The sequence below is a fragment of the Numenius arquata genome, chromosome 2, assembly GCF_964106895.1.
Source record: "Numenius arquata chromosome 2, bNumArq3.hap1.1, whole genome shotgun sequence".
NCBI classification, from domain to species: domain Eukaryota; kingdom Metazoa; phylum Chordata; class Aves; order Charadriiformes; family Scolopacidae; genus Numenius; species Numenius arquata.
In genome coordinates this window covers 33204388-33226468 of record NC_133577.1, presented here as the reverse complement: position 1 = coordinate 33226468, position 22081 = coordinate 33204388, and the positions used below count along the sequence as shown (strand labels likewise).

At 50.3% G+C, this 22081-nt stretch overlaps 1 protein-coding gene and 1 non-coding gene across 2 annotated transcripts; both read left to right on the top strand.

The window, feature by feature from the left end:
* The first annotated feature begins 217 nt into the window (after positions 1-217).
* AARS2 (alanyl-tRNA synthetase 2, mitochondrial) lies at positions 218-20431 on the top strand. Its single transcript, XM_074161534.1, has 22 exons — positions 218-442; positions 717-905; positions 1578-1723; positions 2512-2706; positions 3230-3374; positions 3830-3975; positions 4282-4390; positions 4976-5014; positions 6924-7035; positions 7588-7715; positions 8423-8573; positions 10586-10755; positions 11751-11864; positions 12285-12425; positions 13061-13198; positions 13606-13715; positions 14839-14947; positions 16462-16584; positions 17507-17617; positions 18466-18549; positions 18695-18805; positions 19193-20431. Exons 1-22 carry the CDS (start codon positions 218-220, stop codon positions 19355-19357), a joined length of 2961 nt encoding a protein of 986 aa, XP_074017635.1. The 3' UTR covers positions 19358-20431.
* Positions 6068-6154, top strand: TRNASTOP-UCA (transfer RNA opal suppressor (anticodon UCA)). Its single transcript has one exon. It is a non-coding gene; the product is annotated as a tRNA-Sec (tRNA).
* Positions 20432-22081: the final 1650 nt, after the last annotated feature.

Below are 22081 nucleotides of genomic sequence, written 5' to 3'. Positions count from 1 at the left end.
ATCGCTGCGGCGGTACCGGCGCTCTCGCGAGACGAGCAGCGGAGCGGCGCTCAACAGCCCAGCTAATCAAACCCCGAGCACGAGAAGGCGCTACGCATGCGCAGGAGGAGCCGGGCACTGTAGCGAGCCCTCTACGATCCCGCCAGTCCCTCCGGCTACCTGCGCTTCACCCCGCCCCTTTCCGGAAGCCGCCACCCCACTTCCGCTCTCGACCAGGATGGCGGCGGCCGGCCGGTTGCGGCGGCGGCTGCTGCTGGCGGTGCCGTGGCAATGGCGCTGCAGCCCCCGCCGCGGGGGAAGCGGGTGCCCGCAGGCGGAGCAGGTCCGCGCCGCCTTCCTCCGCTTCTTTCAGGAGCGCCACGGCCACCGCCGCCTGCCCTCCGCCCCCGTACGGCCCCGCGGCGACCCGCGGCTCCTCTTCGTCAACGCGGGCATGAACCAGGTGCTCCCCCTACCCTGCTTCCACCGACCTGTCTCCGGCCCGGGGCTATACCTCGCCGCCGCAGGTCCCCTCTACCGGCTTCCCAGCGCCTCCTCGAAGGAGGGCGGCCCGTCTCGGAGTGACCCCGTTCACTGGGCGCTCCTGCGGTGGCCCTCCGGCCCTCCCCATTTGCCTGTGGCAGCGCCGAGTCTGCCTTTCGGGAGCCCCGGGCGCAGACACCCCCACGCGTTGGGTGGCATCGAGCAATAGCGGGTGTCTCTGCCTCGATTTCTAGTTCAAGCCCATTTTCCTGGGCACAGTGCACCCCCGGAGCGAGCTGGCACAGCACCGGCGGGTGGTGAACAGCCAGAAGTGCGTGCGTGCAGGAGGGAAGCACAACGACTTGGAGGACGTGGGCCGAGATACTTACCATCACACCTTCTTTGAGATGCTGGGGAACTGGTCCTTTGGGGATTACTTTAAGGTGAGATGACAGGAGCAAACCCTCTCCAGGGGGAAATGCAGCCTTTCTTTCGGAGCTGTGCTGTAGCGCCACAGGACTGTCTGCAGAAGGCATCTTGGTAAGCTCCAAATTAGTTCTTGGGAGCTCTGTGGCCTGGAGCAGAGATAGTCAGCTGGTGTGCTGAATCACTAAACGTGCCCTGCAGACTCTTAAAGCGCTCAGCCTTTCAAAGCTGTGAACAACACGTACCAAAGTTCTCTGCAGGAATGCCAGTTGACTATTTAATAAGGTGAAAAGAGGCTAGTGGTTCACTTGGCGCTTGTAACTAGAAAGTTTGAAAAGGGAAAAAGGATAAAGGATGCTAATTCTTTTGCTAGTGAATGCATTTCTTTCCTTAGAAAGAAAATAATCCATGTAACTGCTGGTAAGCATGTGGGCATAGACCATGCTGTGATCCTGAGGGTCTCAATAATTTAGGAGTGTCAGTTTTCCACAGGCAGCGGTGAGCTGTCTCACTTACCTGACTCACCCGACTCACCCTCATCGTGCTCTGTGCAATAAGCCTTAAAATTGGAAAGGGAGAGAGCAGCTGAAATAAACTTCTTTGGTGATTGACTCCCATTCTAAAGAGCTTTCCTGCATCATTGTGCATCCTGGGTTACTGTGCTTCATTTATGTTCCCTGCCTGCTCAGGAGGAGGCATGTAGCATGGCCTGGGAGCTCTTGACAGAGGTCTACGAGATCCCCAAAGATCGTCTCTATGTCACCTATTTTGGCGGAGACTCCTCGCTGGGGCTGAGCGCCGATGAGGAGTGCAGGGATGTGTGGCTCCGCCTGGGGTAAGTGTGTTAGAGGAGAGGTACTGAGCAGCAGATGCTGATACCTCAGTCTCCATAGTCTCCCATTTGTTTTTTAGTTCATGGAATCAGATATAGGGGCCAAAAGTTGTTTTTTAAACTCATTTCATTTCTGGTTTGTAAAAGTCAGCTGGGCTCTGAACACTCTGGGGCACTTGGCCTTTAAGCTGTTTCTCAGATGTTATCAGTCTGGGGGGCTGTGTACGTAGGACTGGCTCACCTGGATGAAGTACGTGAAGGTTCTCTGATCCTTTGCCTCCTCTCCGTTATGAGCTGTGGAGAATACGTTCTTCTCTGAAAGCTAACAACGGCTGCTTCGCTGTGAGGATGAAGCTGTTGCTGAGAGCACTGCTGTGATTTGGGAGCTTGTTGCATGCTGTTTGTGGGCTTTGAACCCAAGTCAGCCAGCTCTATGCCACTCTTGGCGTTTAGCCCTGTCTGTTGTGATCAGGTCTTAGCTTTGCTGGAATTCCCTCCTAGGAGGGAGGTGGCTCCACAGACCCAGTGGGGAGCCTGTATCCGCCATCAGGAGCCAGACTGAGTTTGCCAGCCATTCCCGGCAGTGAGTAGGATCCTGTCTGGTTTGGTGCAGCTTGTTCCTGCTAAGGAGAGTAATTCTCTTTGAAAAGAAATAAAGGCATCCTAATGTGTTTGGTTAATGAGTTTGTAGTAGTCAGAAAGGATTCCTCCCAACTTTCTGTGTGATCTAGGCTACTGTGTGCTTTGTGTACGTGCCCCAGAGCTGCCACCTCTGTTGTTTGCTTTTGCAGGGTGCCTGCCAGTCACGTGCTTCCTTTTCCATTGAAGGACAACTTCTGGGAGATGGGAGACACAGGTCCCTGTGGTCCCTGCACAGAGATCCACTATGACCACGTGGGTGGTGGCAGAAATGCTGCGGCACTGGTGAACCAGGGCAGCCCCGATGTAGTGGAGATCTGGAACCTCGTTTTCATGCAGTACAACAGGTACCAGGCATCTGGTCTGAACTCACGAGTCTGACTCCAAAATCACGCGTGTATAGTCTTGGACATCTCACTGCTTTCCAGGAGGTGGCAGTACAGGAGCAAGAGGGAAGCTATGGAGATGTGTCCAGTGTGCCTCTTGTTCCCGGTTGCTTTATTTGTCCTGTCCTCCTTCAACCTCTGCTGCCTATTCTCCCTCACTGCTGCGTCCCAGAGGTCTATTGAGGTCTGCAGCAGCCTGGAGAAACCTGCTGGGAAGGAGGAGAAGGCTTGGGCCCATGTTCAGGGGAATGCCTTTTTCCCTGTGTTACAGTCTGTCCTGACTACCTGATGGTCAGATCCTGGCTGCCTGACAGTGCCGGGGCAGGCTGCTGTTAGTCTTGTCTATGAGCTTCCTTTTGTTGTCATCTGCTGTTTCCATCCCCTGTCACTGTCCTGTTCTCTTTGACTCGCCTGCTTCTTTTCTTTGTCCCTGAACTGACCCTTGCTTCTCTTTTGCCTTTTATGTTTCCTGGCTGGCTGGCAGAGAGGTGGAGGGGAATCTGCTTCCCTTGCCGCAGCACCACGTGGATACAGGAATGGGCCTGGAAAGGCTGGTGGCAATTCTGCAGAACAAACGCTCCAACTACGACACAGATCTCTTCACTCCCATCTTGGATGCCATTCACAAGGTGACGATGCTTCTGCTCAGAGTCATGGCTAAGAAAAAGCTCCTTGAATGCAGACTTCTTGCCTGGTACCATAGTACAGCCTTCTCTACACATGTCACTGTGCGGTATTTTGAGACAGGAGGTATGTCCAGCCAGGTCCACAGCAGCGTTCTGGGGAAAGCGGGGAGGATTCCAGGTTGGAAATCAGCAGTGCTGGGATATCAGCACTGCTGATCTGGTTTTCCTCCAAACTTTCTTAAATTCCTCAGTGCAAGGGCATTGGCTGACCTGTCTTAGGTACGGAAGTCTTGGTCTATAATGCTGTGGAATGATTTCATGATTATATCTTAGGTGTACAAGGTTCAGAGGTAGTTGAGAATCATGATATCAAGTGTAACTGGCTGCTTCTTGCATTGAAACTTTTTCTTTTGCAGCCGTTAATTTCTGCTGATCTGGCTCCTTACTTTTTCTTTTAGGGCTGTGGGGGGCCCCCATACCAAGGTCTGGTCGGGGATGCTGATGTTGGGCATGTGAATATGGCCTACCGTGTGGTGGCAGATCACGTGCGCGCCTTGTGCGTGTGCATCACTGATGGCATCTACCCAGGCTTCTCCGGAGCAGAGTAAGGACATAAGGAAATGGCATGGAGTGGAGCAAGTTTGGTCTAGAAAGGAATATGGACAGCCAGAGGGAGAGGTTCTGGTGTGAGCCCAAGATAGGGAGTGCATGAGCTTTGGGGAGGCAAGAAGGTGAGAGCCTGGAAGAGGTTCCAGCCTGTAGGCTTATTCTTGGATAGGTGTAGAGCGTGGGGAGGAGCTGGATTGTGTCGATAGATGAGGCCAGAGGAGCTGTGTTGGGGGTGTGCTGGATGTGGGAGCTGGGCAGGAATGCTCACGTGGCTGCCTGGGGAATCCTGCTCTGCTTTCAGACTGGTGCTGCGTCGGATCCTGCGCAGGGCTGTCCGCTTTTGCTCTGAAGTCCTTCACGCTCCACCTGGGCTCCTGGCCACCCTGGTACCTACTGTAGTGGAAGTGCTGGTGAGTGAAAACTGCTACCTCAGGGGTGAAAAAAAAGAGTGAAAAAACGTGTCCTATTCAGCCCCATGTCCCTTTCCTGTACACTGTCAGGAGACAACTGTGGATGCAAAGGAGCTCCGGGAGGGTGTATCTAGTGCTATATATCACAGCAGTAAAAAATCTCTTGTTTCCTGATCTTTTGTGATGGGAGGGAGGGGGCCTAGTGTGACCAGGGATGCAGTCAGCACGTGTGTGTGTAAGTGTATGCAAGTGCACATTGTTGTTTCCTGGGGGTAGTGGCTTCCAAGCTGTCATATCTGGTTAAAGCCATCTGAAATTGGTCTGTGTGACTACTAACAGCATCCTAAAAAACAGTGCTTTCTTCCTATTGTGAATGGATGCGTTTGCCAGCAGATGCTGTGCAGGGGCGGGTCACAGGGAAATAGCCAGGATATGGTAGCTGCAAGTCCACGTGTGATTCTCCCCCTGTGCATCTGTCCCTGGGGCTCCCTTAATGCTCGCCTGCCTGAGAAACCTCTGTAATTCTTGTGGCATGCTGCGAGAAGATGCTGAGGATGTTGTAACTAATGGAGGCTCACCCCACAGGGAGATGCCTATCCAGAGCTGACGAAGAATGCAGACCAGGTGAGCAACGTGGAATTCCCTGGAGAGAAACCCCCTCTCTCATTATCTTTGTGAGGCGCTGCTCTCAGGGGCAGAAGTCAGCCCTTCCTTGGGACTCAGCTGGAGGAGTTTGCATAGCCGCCTCCGTAACCATGTTCCCGTGGGTGGGCTGAGATTTGCTGGGAACATGTTTTTATCCTGGGCACAAGAAGTATCTGTGGCAGATTTCCTTGTGGGAGCTCTACTAGATCCTTACCAGGGACTGTTTGTTCTGGTACAAGGCAGCTGTTGCGCTGAAAAAGCTAGGGTAATTCCTTTGTTGAGTGCAAGTACAGCCTGTCCTAGCATGGGTACCTTTTTTCCAGAGTGGATTGGTGATTTAAGGCTAGTCCTGGCTTGCTGACATCTCCTGCAACGAGCAATTTCTCTGGCTGTTCCAGCCATGCAATTTTAATTGGGTCACAGACACGAATGTCTGGCAGGGAGCATTTGTCAGCCTCCAGCCTTCCCTAGGTGGCTGGTCACTATTTCCTTGACAGGAATGGTGGCAGGAGGCACAATGACTTTGGCGCTGTTTAGTAATGCATTGTAGCTGTGGGGTGGTGGATACTTGCAGAACAAAAAGGCTGGTTTGAGCGGTGTCCTGGTTTGGGGCAGAGCAAAGCCAACTCTCTGTTCAGTGACAGAGGCTCCTGCTGATACTTATTGCTGTGGCAACCACGGTCAGCTGACTTGCTGGTTTACCCCAAGGAGGGGATGCACCTGTGGGGAGGTGTGGACAGGTCAGGTGACCCAAACTGACTGATCAGGTATTCCATCCCATCTACCATACTCAGTATAAAAGCTGAGGGATCAAAGAGGCTAGGTTGGCTTCTTCTTCAAGGGCTCTTTTTCTTCAATGACTGATGTCTGAGGAGGACCCTGTCAGCTTGTCCACCTCTGATCCTGATCCATGCGTTCCTGAATCAAGATCCCATCCATCACTGAGGCCAGTCTGGAGCTTTCCCAGTGCCTGACAGTGACATCTCCCTGGGAGCATTGGCCAACCCGGCCCAAACCACAACAGATGAATTGTCCCGGATGAGCCTCAGTGGGCTGGGGTGCAGGCCTCAAACCTGTAGCTGTATAGCCACAGAGTGCTTCATTTCCACCTTCTGGGTGCCAGTTGACCAGTTGTGGTTTGGGCCAGGTTGGCCAACGACCAGGTGACAGATGCTCTCCACCACCTTTCACTCTAAGGAGAGGAAGAAGGGAGATAAAGAGATTTATGAGTTTAGAAAGAACCTAAACTATTTTAATGAAATATTAATAATAAAATTAAAAAGGAAATAACGAATTAGATAGAATATATGTACAAATGTGTACAAAACCATATCAAGCTCCAAGGGAGATGTCACTGACAGGCACTGGGAAAGCTCCAGACTGGCTTCAGTGACGGATGGGAACTGGATTGTGGATCTTGATTCAGGAACGCATGGATCAGGATCAGAGGTGGACAAACTGACAGAGTCCTCCTCAGACATCAGTCACTGAAGAAGCCCAGCCATTGAAGAAGAAGCCAACCTAGCCTCCTTGATCCCTCAGCTTTTATACTGAGTATGGTAGATGGGATGGAATACCTGATCAGTCAGTTTGGGTCACCTGACCTGTCCACACCTCCCCACAGGTGCATCCCCTCCTTGGGGTAAACCAGCAAGTCAGCTGACCGTGGTTGCCACAGCAATAAGTATCAGCAGGAGCCTCTGTCACTGAACAGAGACTTGGCTTTGCTCCACCCCAAACCAGGACAAGCAGACACAGCACCCTGTTAGACACCTACTTGATGTGCTTTGAGCTGACTGTAGCAGGGAGTCCAGTGGTAGCAGGGCTGAGCTGAGCTGGGGACCTCCCTGAGGCATTGCGGCTAACCCTTCTTCTGATCCTTGGGCAGATCATGGATATCATCAATGAGAACGAGGCGGCTTTTCTGTCCTCCCTTGAGCGTGGGAGGCGCATCATCGAGCGGACAGTGCAGCAGATGGAGCCCTCCACAAATTTCCCAGGTGAGTCTAGCTCCTCTGACAAGTTGCACTCAAAGATGGCTTGATCCAGGCCCTCTCAAGCATTGCTGTCAAAACTCTGGTGGATGTCTGCCTCCCCCACATGTTTTCAGTGACCTTCTAGCCCTGAGCAGAGGAGCAGACATTGCTCCTTTCTTCAGATTACAATTGTTTGCTAGAACTTTATTATCACAACAAACTAGGCACCAGGGAAGTTAGAAGCATTACCTTGCTGCCTTAGTGACTTGTTAACTGGGTCCTTACAGGACATAGCTGAAACAAGGAGCTCAGGACCTAACCAGAGCAGCTGCCTGTCTAGATGTGCTGCACTGAATTTTAACAGGGGTGGGGCTGTGGGGCGTCATTAATACACAGTCCTGCACAAGAACTACTGCATGGCTTCTCTTCCCTTCCCCATTACCAGTGCAGTTACACATATTGCAGGTGAATGCAGTTACCAAGGCATACACTAGATTGATCCCATCCAAACAAATCTTGAGATGCCTTTGCTTTCTGTGTTCACACAGAGTTCATGTCCTCCTTTATGTCCTACAGCTGAAGTAGCCTGGTCTCTCTATGGGAATTTGGGATTCCCTCTGGATCTGATTGACTTAATGCTTGAAGAAAAGGGAATCAGTTTGGATTCAGCTGCTTTTAATGAACTTGCTCTGGAAGATGCAAAGGTAAGAAGGAGACCATGTTGTCAGAATTCAGAGCCTTCCCTCTTTCCTGTGAGCATGGAGGCAGAATTCCTTTCACTACTGAGGCTCTTCGGGTGCACCACAGGGCCTTGTGCCTTTTCCCTGAAGGGGAAGTGGGTCTGAAACAGCAGTATGGTCACAATGCCTTTGCTTGTGGGTGTGGGACTGAGAACTACTGGCTGGTGATTCTCTTCAGATCAGTAGAAATGCTTTATGGTGATGACCGTTGCTAGAGAGGAGGTTATCGTAGAATTATACAGGTTAGGAATGTCCTCTGTCAGTCATGTGTTCCAACTCCTCACACAAAGCAGAAGCAGCTTAGCCCAAAGCACAAGTGATTTATGAAGTTTACAAAATCTCCTTGGTCTCTGTAGTGCTGGAAGACTTGCACTGTCCACCCTGTGCAGTAATCAGTTCAAAGGCTTGCTCTCCTGAGCTTTAACGGCCTGGAAGTTTCACAGCCAGCTGTGCTGGGAGGGTTGTGTTTGGTGTTGCTTATGGCCTGCCTCAAGGCTAATACAGGGTGGTATTGAGTGCTTGTGGGGTTTGAAGGAATGGGGTTGGTTTAGCAGTAGCCTCCATCAGCCTGGAGGAAGGTGGAACAAGTTGTTCCTAGCCTTATAGTTCCTGTTATTGGTTTGAGTGCCCCCAGGTATCTTCCATCTAACTGTGCCTTTGCTCTGCTGCAGCGGAAGGCTGGTGGCCCACAGGCAGGACAGCTGGATGACAGAAACACATGCCTTGATGTGCACTCACTGGCTCAGCTGCAAAGCAACGATGTGCCTACTACTGATGATTCTCCAAAGTACGCCTACACGCTTGGGCAGCATGGGCAGTACGGTAAGTGGCCAGGTCCCGTCTGCAAGGCAAGCTCTGCCTGAGGGCACTGGAATACCTCACAAGGCTTCTTTTACTGCGTAACCTCATGCATGCAGAACACGTACTTTGTGGTTCAAACCTGCCCAGCTTGCTGCCTCATCTTTTCTCTGCACTGTACCTCATCCCAAAGCAGGTGCTTTTCTTACTGCTGTTGGTGTGTCCCCGGGAAGGCTCTGGGCTGGTGACAAGGCTGTGGGCTCTGGGTTGGTATTACTGTGCAGTGGTGAAGCCAGGACTATTGATTTCTGCTAGAGGTAATTCTCTCACCAGCAATTACTCTTTTGGGTGTGAATGCTAGGGAGAATGAGGAATAATTATGCAAAGGCTTTAGGCAGTTGTTTAAAGTAGTGCATTTGCTGTTTCTCTGTCAGACCACTAGATGCCAGTGCAGGCTCTTTATCAGTTAGGGTAACTGGGGTTGCTGATGCTCTAGGGAAAGCATAAAGCTAAACCACAGAGAGTAAGAGGTGGTGTGGCTGTCACAAACAATTAGAGATAGCTGTGTACAGCCAGTTCCCTCTTACCCAGCATGCTGGGGGCAACCCACACTGAGCAGAAAGTGAGGCAATTCAAACTATATATACTACAGCAAGAGCATAATGGAGGGGAAAAAAACCCAGCAGTGACACTGGCTGGAATTTCCAAACTAGCACTGTCCCACCTCCTCAGTCACTGAATCATGGAATAATTGAGGTTGGAGGGGATCTCTGGATGTTCAGTCTCTTGATCAAAGGAACATCAGCTTCTCAGTCAGATCAAGTTGCTTAGAGCTTTGTCCATTTAAGTTTTCAATATATTTAAGGACAGAGATCCCACGGCCTCTCTGCGCCCTGTTCCAGTTCTTTATCATCTTAGTGTGAAAAGTTTCTTTGCTTATGTACACCAGAATTTCCTGTACTCTAGATGTAGTCTCACAAATGCTAAATAGGGATGAATAATCACTTTCCTTGACCTGCTGGCTACAGCCCAGCAGGCAGGCAGTCTTCCTTGCTGCAAGGGTACCCTGATGACTTGTGTTCAACTTGCTCCTGAGGATCACAAGGTTTCTGTCAATCCATTTCTGTAGCCTGCTGAGATGCCTCTGAAAAGCAGCTATGCTCTTCAATATATCAACCGGTCCCCACAAATTTATTGCCATACACAAGCAGGATATGGGTACATCCTATCTTGTCATGGATAGTCATTAATAAAGATGTTAAATGATTTGGGCCCTAATATCAGCCACCAAGTAGCTTTACCGGTAACTGAGTATCAGTTGAACATTGAACTGTTGAGCAATGCTGTGTGGGGCCAACTGTCCAGACAGTTATACACCCACCTTATGGTCCACCTGCCCAGTCCATGTCACAGGAATTTGGCTACAAGGAGGCTACAGGAGAGCACGTCAGAAACTTGCTACATCAAGGAAGGTGAAACCCCTGTCTTCCCTGGTCCATCAAGTCAGTCATCTCTCCATAGAAAGCAGTCAGGTTGGCCAAGCATGCCGTGTAGCAAGATGCAGACATGTATGTGATATATCTTAGAATCATAGAATGGTTTGCGTTGGAAGGAACCTTAAAGATCATCTAGTTCCAACCCTCCTGCCATGGGCAGGGATACCTCCTGCTAGACCAGGTTGCTCAAAGCCTCATCCAGCCTGGCCTTGAACACCTCCAGGGATGGGGCATCCACAACTTCTCTGGGCAATCTTGCTCTATCAGGCTCACGTGGAGCCCGATTGGGTGTCCCGGCCTGGTTGCCTGCTACCCAGCAGGTCTATCACTGGGTAAGTGAGGGTTGACTTGGTTCCAAATAACAGATCCTTTGTCCTTTCGGCCCATAGCTGTTCCTCTCCTACCAAGGCAAAGGAAGGTGCCAGCTTTCAGTAGAGACTGGGTGTTGGAAGGGTTGGCATGGGGAAGTGACCCCTCCTTTCCCGTTGCAATCTTACAGGGTGTATGCACTAATTGCTGCAATATTCTTCTCCCTGACAGAGTTCAGCCCATGCCAGGCCACTGTCCTGATGCTGTACAGAGATCAGTCTCTCCAGAAGGAGGTTGGGGCAGGGCAACGCTGTGGTGTCATCTTGGACAGGACTAACTTCTATGCAGAGCAGGGTGGGCAAGCCTGTGACCAAGGCTACATGATACGCTTAGGACAGCAGGTGAGACACTTTGGCGCCTGAACCCAAGGCCACCATGGATGCTGAGGCCAGGCAGACTTCCCCAAGTGATGGGCTGTTTTACTCTGTTAATTTGCAAGCTGCTGACTCCTGATAGTTCCCTTGGCTTTGCCTTGCGGATGGGAGAGTGAGGGAGAAGTAGCAGTAACTTCAGAGGTGGACCTGCTGCTCTGGTTGCCTTTCTCAGCGCTGTGCAATTTCTTCTTGCTGGGGAATGCTGTAAAGTCATCTTTAATGTGCTGCACTCTTGCCAGCTGAGGTTGCAATGCAGAGAGAAGGCAATCAATGATGAGAGCCCACAAGCTGAGTAACTTGTCTCTTGCCAGTCCTGGGCAGTTAACTGCAAGCAGTGCCCAACCTGAAACCCAGTTCAAAAGCTCTTTTCCTCCCTAAAAGCATCAGGACCTCCACCTTTGCAGCATGTTCTTAAGTCTTGCCAGAGGGAGAGCTTTCACCCTCTCCTAGGAAGTTACATGGAGTGCAGCTTTATCTCCCCCCCACACTCTAGCTCTTGAGAATCACCTGTGGACATTGATGCTGCCTTTTTAGCCTTGCAGAATGTGATAGTGCCTTGCTCAGCACTTCTCAAGCTGAAGCAGGGATCAAGTTTCTCTTGCCAGCCCAATGAGGCAGAAATGGCACCTTGGATGCCTGAGACAGGTGCCTTGGCAGCTGCTGTCCATTTTCTCATGGACAAGTATCTTCGTTAGGAAAATTCATCAGCATGGGTGGTGTTGCTGCCCCTCCGCTGCAAGCTGACAGCCTCAACATGTTGTACAGTGAGTGGCTGGATGCAGGGAAGGCTTGAGGCCCTCTGGTTGCATTGGCAGTAAGTTTGTCCCTGCTTTTCCCACACCATTGCTGTCTTTTAGAGATCAATGAGGTCTGTGTTTCCTAGCTGGATCAAGCAGGCACCTGTCACACGTCTTTGGATGTTCCCTGCGTCCTAACTCATCTTTCTGTCTCTCTTTGCTCAGGACATACTATTCCCTGTAGAATCGGTTCGACTCTGTGGTGGTTACGTGATCCATGAGGTCACTGCTGTGGAAACCCTGCATGCCGGGGACCAAGTGCAGCTCTTTGTGGATGAGGTGATAACTCATTGCTCTTAACTTTTTCCTGGGCTTGCCTTGAGAGTCTAGTGATGTCCTGAGTAACCTGGGCCCAGCAGAGACTTGTCCCTTGTATTCCTCAGACTGCTTTTCATTGTACTGTGTAATGGGAAGGAGACCTCATAAGTAACTCTGTAATCTTCTGTGAGCCATTTGTCTGTCCAGAAGTATCCAGCCTACCCTTTGCTGTTTTACAGAGGTGATCCCATGGGAAAAGAAGTTAAATCTGCCCTGTGACATAAATTCATCTGACAGCTGTGCTACCCGTTGTTTTTGTCTTCCATCTTTTCCCATCCCCTTACATGCAGCCTTTCCCTTATCTCTTCATGCCATCCTCTGCTCCTCCCAAGCTGTGAAGCACCCAGCACTCCCTGACAACTTGTCTGTACTTTCTTTCAGGCCCAGCGACTAGCCTGCATGATGAACCACACCGCTACCCACCTGCTGAACTTTGCACTCCGCCACATCCTGGGTGACAACACAGAGCAACGAGGGTCCCATGTGACGGCAGAGCGGCTACGCTTTGACTTTGATACCAAGGTGACTCTGGGCTTCTGTTTTCTTGTTCTCAGCGGTACCAACTTCCCAGTACTGGCCTTCCCTCCAAGGGTTTTTCTCCTCTCACCATAATGGCTTCTTTAGAGACAGGTCATGTTTTATCTGAGCATTGAAACTTGGCCCTCTGGATGCGACTGGTGCTGCTTTGCATTGACCTGACTCTGAGCAGGGCTTGCTGAGGGGATGGATGGGTATCAGAAGGGAAATGACTTAACAAGGCCAATGATTATGGGGTTGACCTGTGTAAAGGGGTCTCCAAGAGATTCACCAGCTTGGCTATGTCTGATGTCTGTGCTCGTCATCCAGGTGAGAGGGGTTAGGAAACAAAAGCTGTTGGGTCAGGCTGAGTACTGGCCCTGGTAGTCTGTCACTCATTGCAGCGTCTGTCTTGAAGAGTTTGGTTGATGCTCTAAGATAAAAATCCTTATCCCTTATGGTAGGAGGAGACAAGAGGGTCACAATGCTCACAATTCCCTTTTACAAGGAGGGAAGATGAGATGCAGGGGGAGAGTGGTACGCCCAAGCTGCGCTTCCTGGGGTCCCTGCCGCAGTTCTCCCTCCTTTGTTTTGTACCTCTCAGGAGGCTTCTCCTGAAGATGGCTGATTTACTTCCTCAGGGCCCTGTGACTGTGGAGCAGCTGCAGCAAGTGGAGCAAGTGGTCCAGGATATGATCAAACGAAATGAGGTTGTGCATATGGCTGAGGTCCCCCTCACACTGGCAAGAAGAGTTCAGGGACTCCGTGCAGTGGATGAGGTATGACAGGATGGCAGGGCACATCTTCATGAGCCTTCTCCTTCAGCAGGAATCATCTAGGTCACAAGAAGTGTTGATGCAAGAGGTTTCTGCAAAGGAATGGACTCCCAAAACTCATGAAGGAAAATAGGACAGAGATGAGATCTCAGGAGTGCTGTGTTGTAAAACATGGAGGCTGGCGATGCATAGGCTTTTTGCTCATTTATTTGCACCAAAAGCTTGTATTGTCACCCAGTTGTTTCTTTCTCCCCACGGTGGCTGGTTGTGGGGAGAAGCAGTGCTGTCCCTGACTCTGGGGCTGCTCTAGAACGGGAAAAGTGAGGCAGAGACCTGAAGCCATGTAGTTAGTCTGGAAGTGCCCCTGCAGGACCATGTTGTTAGCTGCTGATCCCTATCTCCTCTGTCAGGGGTATCCAGATCCAGTGAGGATAGTGTCCCTGGGGGTCCCTGTGGAGACTGTGCTGACCCGCGACTCTGAGGCTGCAATGCAGACCTCTGTGGAGCTCTGCTGTGGGACGTAAGTGACTTTTACTTGCAGTCAGAATGTGTGTTTGTGGGCACTGATGGCTGAGGTAGAGACATTATTGCAAGCTCCACTCCCTGTCCCTGTGCAACTAAGTTTCATCACTGGAAAGATCTTGTGAGGACAGGATAGGCTAGTTATGAAGCTTTGGAAGTCCCAAGGTGAGAAAACTTCAGTGAAAGGCAAAGCATTTTTCCTTGCTTCCTAGTCTGAAACCAACCTGGAAGCTGCAGGGCACCATCAGAGTGTGGGAAAGGGCCTGTCACACCAGAGTTGCAGTGCTTTGGCTTTGCAGGAGAGCTGGGGACCCAGCAGGAGACTGAGATGGTTGTGAGATCTTGAGACTGCTCTGGTTATTTTAATTAATTATCTTCGCCCTTTTCTACTTTTAGCAGTAATGAGAGTAGAAGAGCTAATCAATCTTAGGACAATGCTGACACACACAAAAAAACCCAGGAACAAATTGGCCTTTGAGCAGATACAGCTGAAAATGAGCAAGTTTCTAGTCATGAGATCATTCTTGTGGGAGTAGTGGGACAAGAAACTGCATAGGAGTGGAAATGATCAGTTCTTGTGAAGGTGTCTGAAATGATTACTTGTGGTAACAGAACCTGAGACACTGTAGTTGTTTTCATATCCAGTGTTGAATAGCCAAGAAGGAAAGGGGAGGTTGTCAGTGCCCTGTGACTGCACAACTACCCTGTGACTGGAATCTCCTTGCCAGTCTGTGAGCTGGCCTGACAAGAGAGTGGTGGAGTTGGGAGGAAAAAATTTCTTTCTACAAAGTTCAGTAGCTGCTGAGTAGAAGAGAAAAATCCCAATTCTTCCCCCTACTGAAGAAAAGGAGAGGAAAGTGAGGCAGAACTTGGCTGTTTTGCACGATTTGACAGCAGCCTGCTGGGCAGGTAGCATAGAGGTTCCTCTGGAGTAGCCTCAACTCTTCTGTCTCTTGCCTGACAGGGAGCCATCAGGATTTTAGGAATGGGAAAGGATTGAAGCTATTGGGGTTGGGGAGGGGCTGCTGGACTTGAGACTTGCCTAAAAGGAAAGCAAACTTCCTGATTTCTGTTCCCAGAGAGCAGCTTGTTTTCTGTCCTGTTCTCTGCCTACTTTGCAGGCACCTTCTACAAACAGGAGCTATAGAAGATCTGGCCATCATCAGTGAGCGTCAGCTTGTTAAAGGGATTAGCCGTGTCATTGCAGTGACAGGGGGACAAGCCAAACAGGTAAGAAAGGAGGAACTGAGGTTTCTGCCTTGTGAAGGTAATGCCAGAAGGACCCAACTTTGTAGGTTCCTGCTTAGACATTTAGCTTCCCTCTGCTTTGCCTGGAGCCTCCCTGCTATGCCTGGTCTGGCTTTCTCCTTCACCCCTGAACCCAGCTCTGCTGCCGTACCTCACTGTTCACCTCCATTCCCCCCATACTAGACTCCCATCTCCTTGACCTTCATTCCTCCTTTCGGACCCCCTTTTCCAAAATAAGAACTTGGCACAAAATATCAGGAAGTCTCTAGACTATAAATTTCAGGCCCCAGGTAGGTATTTAAAGGTGTGATCCTTTGTGCTTTCATTTCACCTTCTGCTCACCTCCTGCCTATCACAGTTGGATTTTCACTTTATGGTTCTAGGGCTCTGGCCTCATTCTTACAACCCTTTTTGCTTCTTTTCTTTAGTCTTTTTCCTGCTAAACTGTGGTTCTGGCCTGGATGGGTCTGTATAAAAAGTAAGCAACCTATTATTGTGTCCAGGAGATCGCTCTGTCCTTTGAATATCTGGAAGTGTCAGGGCCCTGCAGCCTTGCCTGCTTCCTTTAAGGCTGCAGTTAGAGTAGAGTGACTCACTGTCAGTGGAACTGGGAAAATGAAAGGCAAAGCCCACCCCTGCAAATCTGTTGCTTTTTGGCTGGCTGTCCCCTGTGCATCTGTGTCCCTAGCAAGGCTTTTCTTGGTGCAGAGGGAATGAAAAGCTGCAGGGCACATCTGCATGCTTTGGTGGAAGTGCTGACCTGGAGAGCCCCCGAGAGGAGCTCTGTGTGTGTGCGTTAATCAGACAAGGGAGACTGCAGCCATGAGGGAGTGACTTGAAAGAAGGGATGTATATCCTAGCTAGGCAGAGCAGTCCTCACTGTCCACAGCTTTTCTTATATATTCTCTGCTGTCCTGGTCTAGCAGGACCATCATGGGCACAAAGATCTGGCAGAAAGGAAATGCTCCAAACCATAAGGATTTTCACAGTGAAAAAAAGCTTGTATTGGTTTTTTATTAACCAATACAATTGGTGTTGGGGAAGGCACTAAGAAACACACCAAGACCAGCTGAACTGGACCTCAGGAAATGTACTTGAACAACTAGTGAGTTTTCTTTAGTTTTAGTGTTTCTTTTGTTTCTTCAGTTGTTAGTTTCAAGATTGCATTAGTTAATGAAAAAAGAGCACTAAGAAGTAAATGGGGCTCCCAAGTTTTTTTTTCATTGAAATCCTCATGATTTGGTGTGAGATACTGAGGAAACAGCTTGGTCCCCTGGGTGTGACCATCTAGTGTTGGTTGTAAATCTAGAGTGGAACATTCTATTCCAGATTCTCTTGGGGACAGTAATTCTTAAAGCCGCTGCCTGTAGGTGTCTTCCCACTGCATGCGGAGCAATACTTCAGTGGTTGTGACCCTGCTGCTTCCCCACTTTCAGCATCCCTGTTCATTCTTTCTATTGCCGCATTTGAAGTGCTCTCTCCCTCCTCTTCTCCAGGCCCGGGAAGTAGGCCAGTGCTTGGCTATGGAAGTGGACTCTGTCTCCCTACGAATGAAGCAGAGGAGCACCTCTATTCCTGAGATGCAGAACCTCTCCAAAGAAGTGGGCCAGTTGACCAAAGTAAGGATTACACTCCTGTACAGAAAGGTCCCAGTGTGAGATCTATACACTTGAAGCACATGATGTCTTCCCTACCAGGTTGTTGTGATTTAACCACAGGCAGCAGCTAGGACCACGCAGCCACTCTTGCAGTTCTCCTTCTTCCCCCAAGAAGGGCAGGGGGAAGAGGGAGAAAAGGAGGGGAAAGGGAAACTAAAAATTTCATGGGGTGAGATAAAGACAGTTTAATAACAGAAAAGGAAAATAACAATAATAATAATGACACAAGTCACTCTCACCACCTGGTGAGTTGGTACCTTTCCGAGCAGTGATCGCGGATTTCCAACCTGCAGCCAACTCCCATTTATATACTGAGCATGACGTCTGTGGTGCAGAATATTCCATTGGCCATTCCATGGTTCTGTCTATGTTCCTTCTCAGCTTCTGTAGGAAGCTGAAAAGAGTTCTTGGAAAGCATAAACATCACCTAGCAACAACTAAAACAGTATGCATTGCTGACATTCCTTTCACAGCAATCACTAGAGATAAAATTAATTCTTTCCCGGCTGAGACCAGAACACAGGTTCGCATCTTACCATAGTCAATAGCAAGGGCATGTTGCTACCTGCTGGTGCCGCTTTGGTCCCAAAGATTTCAACTGGTGTCTAGGGGCCTCTGTTGCAGATGACCTGCTCTCAGAGGGAATGTGAGAGAAGACAGTGGTGGGGAGGATAAAACAGTGAAAATGGGTTCCCAGGCTTTTCCCGTCTTTTGATGCCCAGCTGAAAAGAGAAAGCTACACACCACAGTGACTGGCTGACCTGATCACACAGGGGTATAAGAGGGTCTGGGAGGAGGCCAGGCTCCAGCTTGACCTCCCAGAGAACTAGCAGTTTATTTCTAGGTACAGTTTAGTGTCCTTACACAGCAAATTGTCTTGCAGGTGGTGGCTAACACTGCAATGCCCCAGTGGCAAAGAAAAGAACTACAGACTGTCCTCAAAGCACTTCAGCGAACAGCCAACACAGCCATCAAGAAACTGGAGATGCAGCAGGTACTGTGGCAGCAGCACACTCACTTGCAGCCTGCTAATAGCACTGTGTGGCAAACGCCAGTGGATTTGGTGTCTGTCACACTTTGCAGCCACTCAGTTGCTAGGGTCCCATTAGAGGGCAGAAGAAGGCAGGTACAATCACACACGGTGCAACACAAGCCCTGTGTTGGGCTGATTTCACTGGCCATCATTTAAAACGCAGTGAATGAATGACTGGGCTTTTGACACCTGCAGAATTCCCTGTCTCTCTGCCTGTGCGGATGGAGAGTCCTATATTGGCAGTTTTGGCAAACACCAACAGGTAGATAGGCATCACTTTGGTGTTTATACATGGGGAAGATGAGGTAGCCCTGAAAATGGGCTTTACAAGGTCACACAGTAAGACAGTGGCAGGACAGAGCCTTTCTCCCTGCCATGTGGGTATTGTTCTGGCTTCCCACTGCACTTGTGTCTTGCTAATTTATGTGATTACATTAAAAGCCCTTTGGAAATGGTTATTTGTGACTTAATGTTCTAGCAAGAGCTATTATTTTCTTAAAGCAGGAGCCTGCATGAGACATGACACCCTGTGTAGGTCCAGGAGAGGGGCTGGGGCCCAAACGGGTCACTGTCTATTCCACTTTTGAAAGCAGTTCATCTCTGCTTGCTTTTGAGGAAGGAGGGTTGTAGAGGTCTTCATGTGAATATTTCACTCTGCTGATCTTACTTCTGCTCACGTACATCCCCTCTCTGTCCCACAGAGCAGCACTTCCATTCCCTAAGTACATATGTTGTATACATAATACCCCCATCCAGCCCACCTTTTGCCACCTGTAGCTCCCTGAAGTGCCGTGTGTTTCCTCCTCCAGGCTGAAGAGAAGGCACAAAGCCTGCTAGCAAAACATTGCAACCAGCCTGTCATCATTGATACTGTCCCAGCTGACTCCCTCTCTGTGAGTAACTCACATTACTTGTTGGCCCAGTTGTACCTCATAGAGCAAGAGGGAGCTGCTGGGCACATTTTCTGCTGCATGATAGTTCTGGGGTGGTTTTTTTTTTTTTCTGTAGCCTCACCCATCTTCTCCCTGCCTCTCCTAGATCCTAATGAAGGTAGTGAACCAGCTGTGTGACAAGTCTCCTGGCACCTCAGTCCTGCTGCTCAGCCCTCAGGTTTCTGGTGAGGTGCTGTGTGCCTGCCAGGTGTCTAAGGTAAGCAGAACACTTGCAGAGACACAGGGAACCTGCCTGCAAAGGGGGACTGGATCCACTGCTCAGCAGGTCCCAGTTGAGGCTTTTCCTGTGATTCTGCTCGGTGATGGTTAATCATGGAGGGGTAGGACCTGAGATGACCATACTGGGACCAGATATGTTTTCAATCTATGGGCACAGATATCCCTGGGTGCTCCAGGCTGCGTTTGCCCAGGGGCAGGACACAGCATTAATGTGTAAGCTCAGCCTTTGCGGTTTTCCTGGTCATGACTGCCTCAGGTGGGTGAGGGCCCAGGCTGCATAACAAGAGAACGTTGTAACCTTTCTTCCTCCAGACTGTAGAGTGCTCCACAGTCCAAATTACTTTGCTCTGTGTCTCCTCCCCAGAATTGCCTCCCGGTGTTCTCCGCTGCTGACTGGGCTGTGGCTGTCTGTACGCAGATGGAAGGGAAGGCAGGAGGCTCTCCCATCGTCGCTAAGGGCAGTGGAAATGCCAAGGGCATGCAGGGAGCCCTGTCTGCTGCACTGGAGTTCGCTCAGAGCAAACTCTGAAGTAACTGTGATGCTTTGGTGGCAGGACAGCTGTATGCAGCCCAGCTGCAAGCTGCGTGGACACTTGGTGCAGAGCACGTGTTACACTCTGCTGATCTGAAAGGTTTAGCAGCTCTCACACTGAACATTGTCACAACCGCTGCATTGGACCATTTGGCTTCTGGCCATCAGGGATCAGCAGAGACCCCACTTCCAATCTTGCTTACGGAATGATACTGTCCGTTCTCAGCATGGACATATGGGGGATGAGTCTTGGAAAGCATCAGTTGCAGCAACAAATCCTACTTCTGAACAGTGCGGTTCTTGTGACAAGACCAGCACCAAGAGGCTCCACAAGAGCATGGGGAGATGGCACAGCGTTATCCTGAAGCCATTAAACGGTAGAGAGTGTTTGATCCTCTGATGTCTCTTGTTAGCTGCATTTTTTTTTTCCTGCTCTGGTCTGGAAAAGGGGTTTGTTCTGTCCCTGTAGCCCCACAACTCAGCATACACAGTCCTACACACAGTGAGCAGTCCTATCCTACTGCAAAACTCGGGACACTGCTCTGATTAAAAATGCTACTATAATTTATAAAGGGGGAGAGAAGCCCCACCTCCCTGCCTGCACACTCAGCTTTTTCAGCCTATGCTTGTTACACTGTGCAATGAGCAGTGCCAAAGCCAGTCCTCAGTACTGAAGCACAGAGGGAACAAAATCATCCCAGCCTCTACCTCTTTACTTTGGATGAATGTCCTTATCCTTGTTTCCTCCTGCTACTCCTTGTAACTCCTTCCTTCTCACACTGCCTCCTGGCTTCTTAGCAGCACCTACCTGAAAACTGACCTGGTGAGTTGTGTGAATGGGGACTTTTGCTGCGTTGCAGCATGGAACTCCCTGCAGCAGGACACTTAACCATGAGGTGAGCAGCTCTCCCTCCTGAACTGGTCGCTTTTCACAAGCGCTAGCAGACACAGGAAACTCAACTCATAAAGACTTTTCAGACTTCATTGTTAGAGTGATATCTAGAGCTCTTAGACAAAGCGCGGTTATTTTAGATACTGTATTGACCTAAATAAAGAGAGATCACAAACAGTAGGTGATGCAAAGGTGCAACAGACTGTGATACAAGCAGGTTTCACCCTGTGAGCATCAAGGGCAGCCTGCCAGGGATGAATTTCACCAGCAGGTAGGGCTGCCTGGCACTGTGGAGGAGGTAGTAGCTGTCTGCTTTTGGGGAGAGGGGGAGGAGGGCTGGAAGCACAGGGATGCTGTGATGCATGGGGAGCAGGAAATGGCTGTCACATAGATAAGGATTGGTGAAGAGGATCTAGTGGGGAATGGCTCTGTTTCCTAATGAGAGACTTCCTCCACTTTTCTTAGCTGTCTGCGTGACGGGGAGAGGGGGAATAGCTGCTGTCAGCAGAGCCTCCTCTCCCTTCTCTCTTCAGTGAACAGCTCACCTGGGGAAAAAGGGAGCTGGACTTACACGTATTGCTAGAGGACAAGGGGTTTTCGTTCCTATCTCATATTTGGTCCCTAAGGCTTCTCGTCTTTGTGAAGTTCTGGGAAGCTAGTTTTGTGCTTGGCTAAGTGCCTGATATAAGTACAAGGACTTGGGGGCAGAAGGAATGAGAAGACTTTAGGGGCTGGTGATACTCCCCACTGTCTTCCTCTGCTCTCCTAAAGCACTGGGCAGCTACCAGTTGCAGCAGGACTGCAGACCTTAGTCGTTCAGTAAATGCCACTTCCAGCCAGAGAGCTTAAAGCGGGGCTTGTTGCAAAGGGGGCTGTGAGACAAGGTCGCTGTGCCCCTGCCCCTGCTGCCAGGAGTTAGCCATCAGAGGGGTGCACAGGCCCCTTCCTCTCATGGCCCTGCCAGGGGGGCAGGTTGCTGCGCACTGCAGACCCTGCCGGCGTTCCCACACCTTGCAGCAGAGCAGCTCAGTGCTTTATCGAAATTCTTTTCACTTCTGAACGTAAAGATGCTCATAACATCTCTGCAAGGAACCTGAGCACAGGGTGGGAGCTGGAACATCCAGACCAGCACTTCGGGGACTTTGTGACAACACTGAAGAGGGTACATGGAGTCCCAGGGGATGATTCTTGCTGTCTATCAAAAGCAGCGTTGGTGCCTGGTGTTGCACAGCTCCTGTCTTTCACTTGGGCCACAGTGGTGCCAGGTTCGGGGAGGGGAAGAGGTGCTCTGTTTTATTGGGAAACCATTTTCCAGGGTGCTTTCTTGTTACTGTATTAATAGCTGCTACAGGAGATGATGTCTCCTTGTGGTATTGGAGAGGAGGAGGAGAGGCATGCTGGGTTGAGCTGGTCCTGCACCGTGCTCCAAAAGCAGAGCCTGAGTTTGCCAGCAACAACCGTATAAAATTAGGCCCCTTTGGCCTGATTTTTTAGCTTAAAAACCACTGATCCCTTGTAAACTTTTGCCCAGCCGCTTAAGGGGCAGGTGTCTGTGCGCTAACCTTCAAGGTAATGCTTTCACTGACGGGGAAGTTGAGCCCCCCTCGTCATTCCCCTGGAGGTCCAAGGGCTGCTGCTGCAGAGGCAACTGGAGCGGTCGCCCTTGAGGCCCTTGGAAGAAAGTCTATCTCTGCTGTGGGAGCTGTTGGGCACTCAGCACTGTGCCATGAGCGAGCAGCAAAGGCCTGATGGCTCAGCACCCCAGCTCTGCTCTCCTCTCCCATGGAAAAGTGGCTCCCTGCTCTCAGGGTGACAGACCCAGCCCTGCA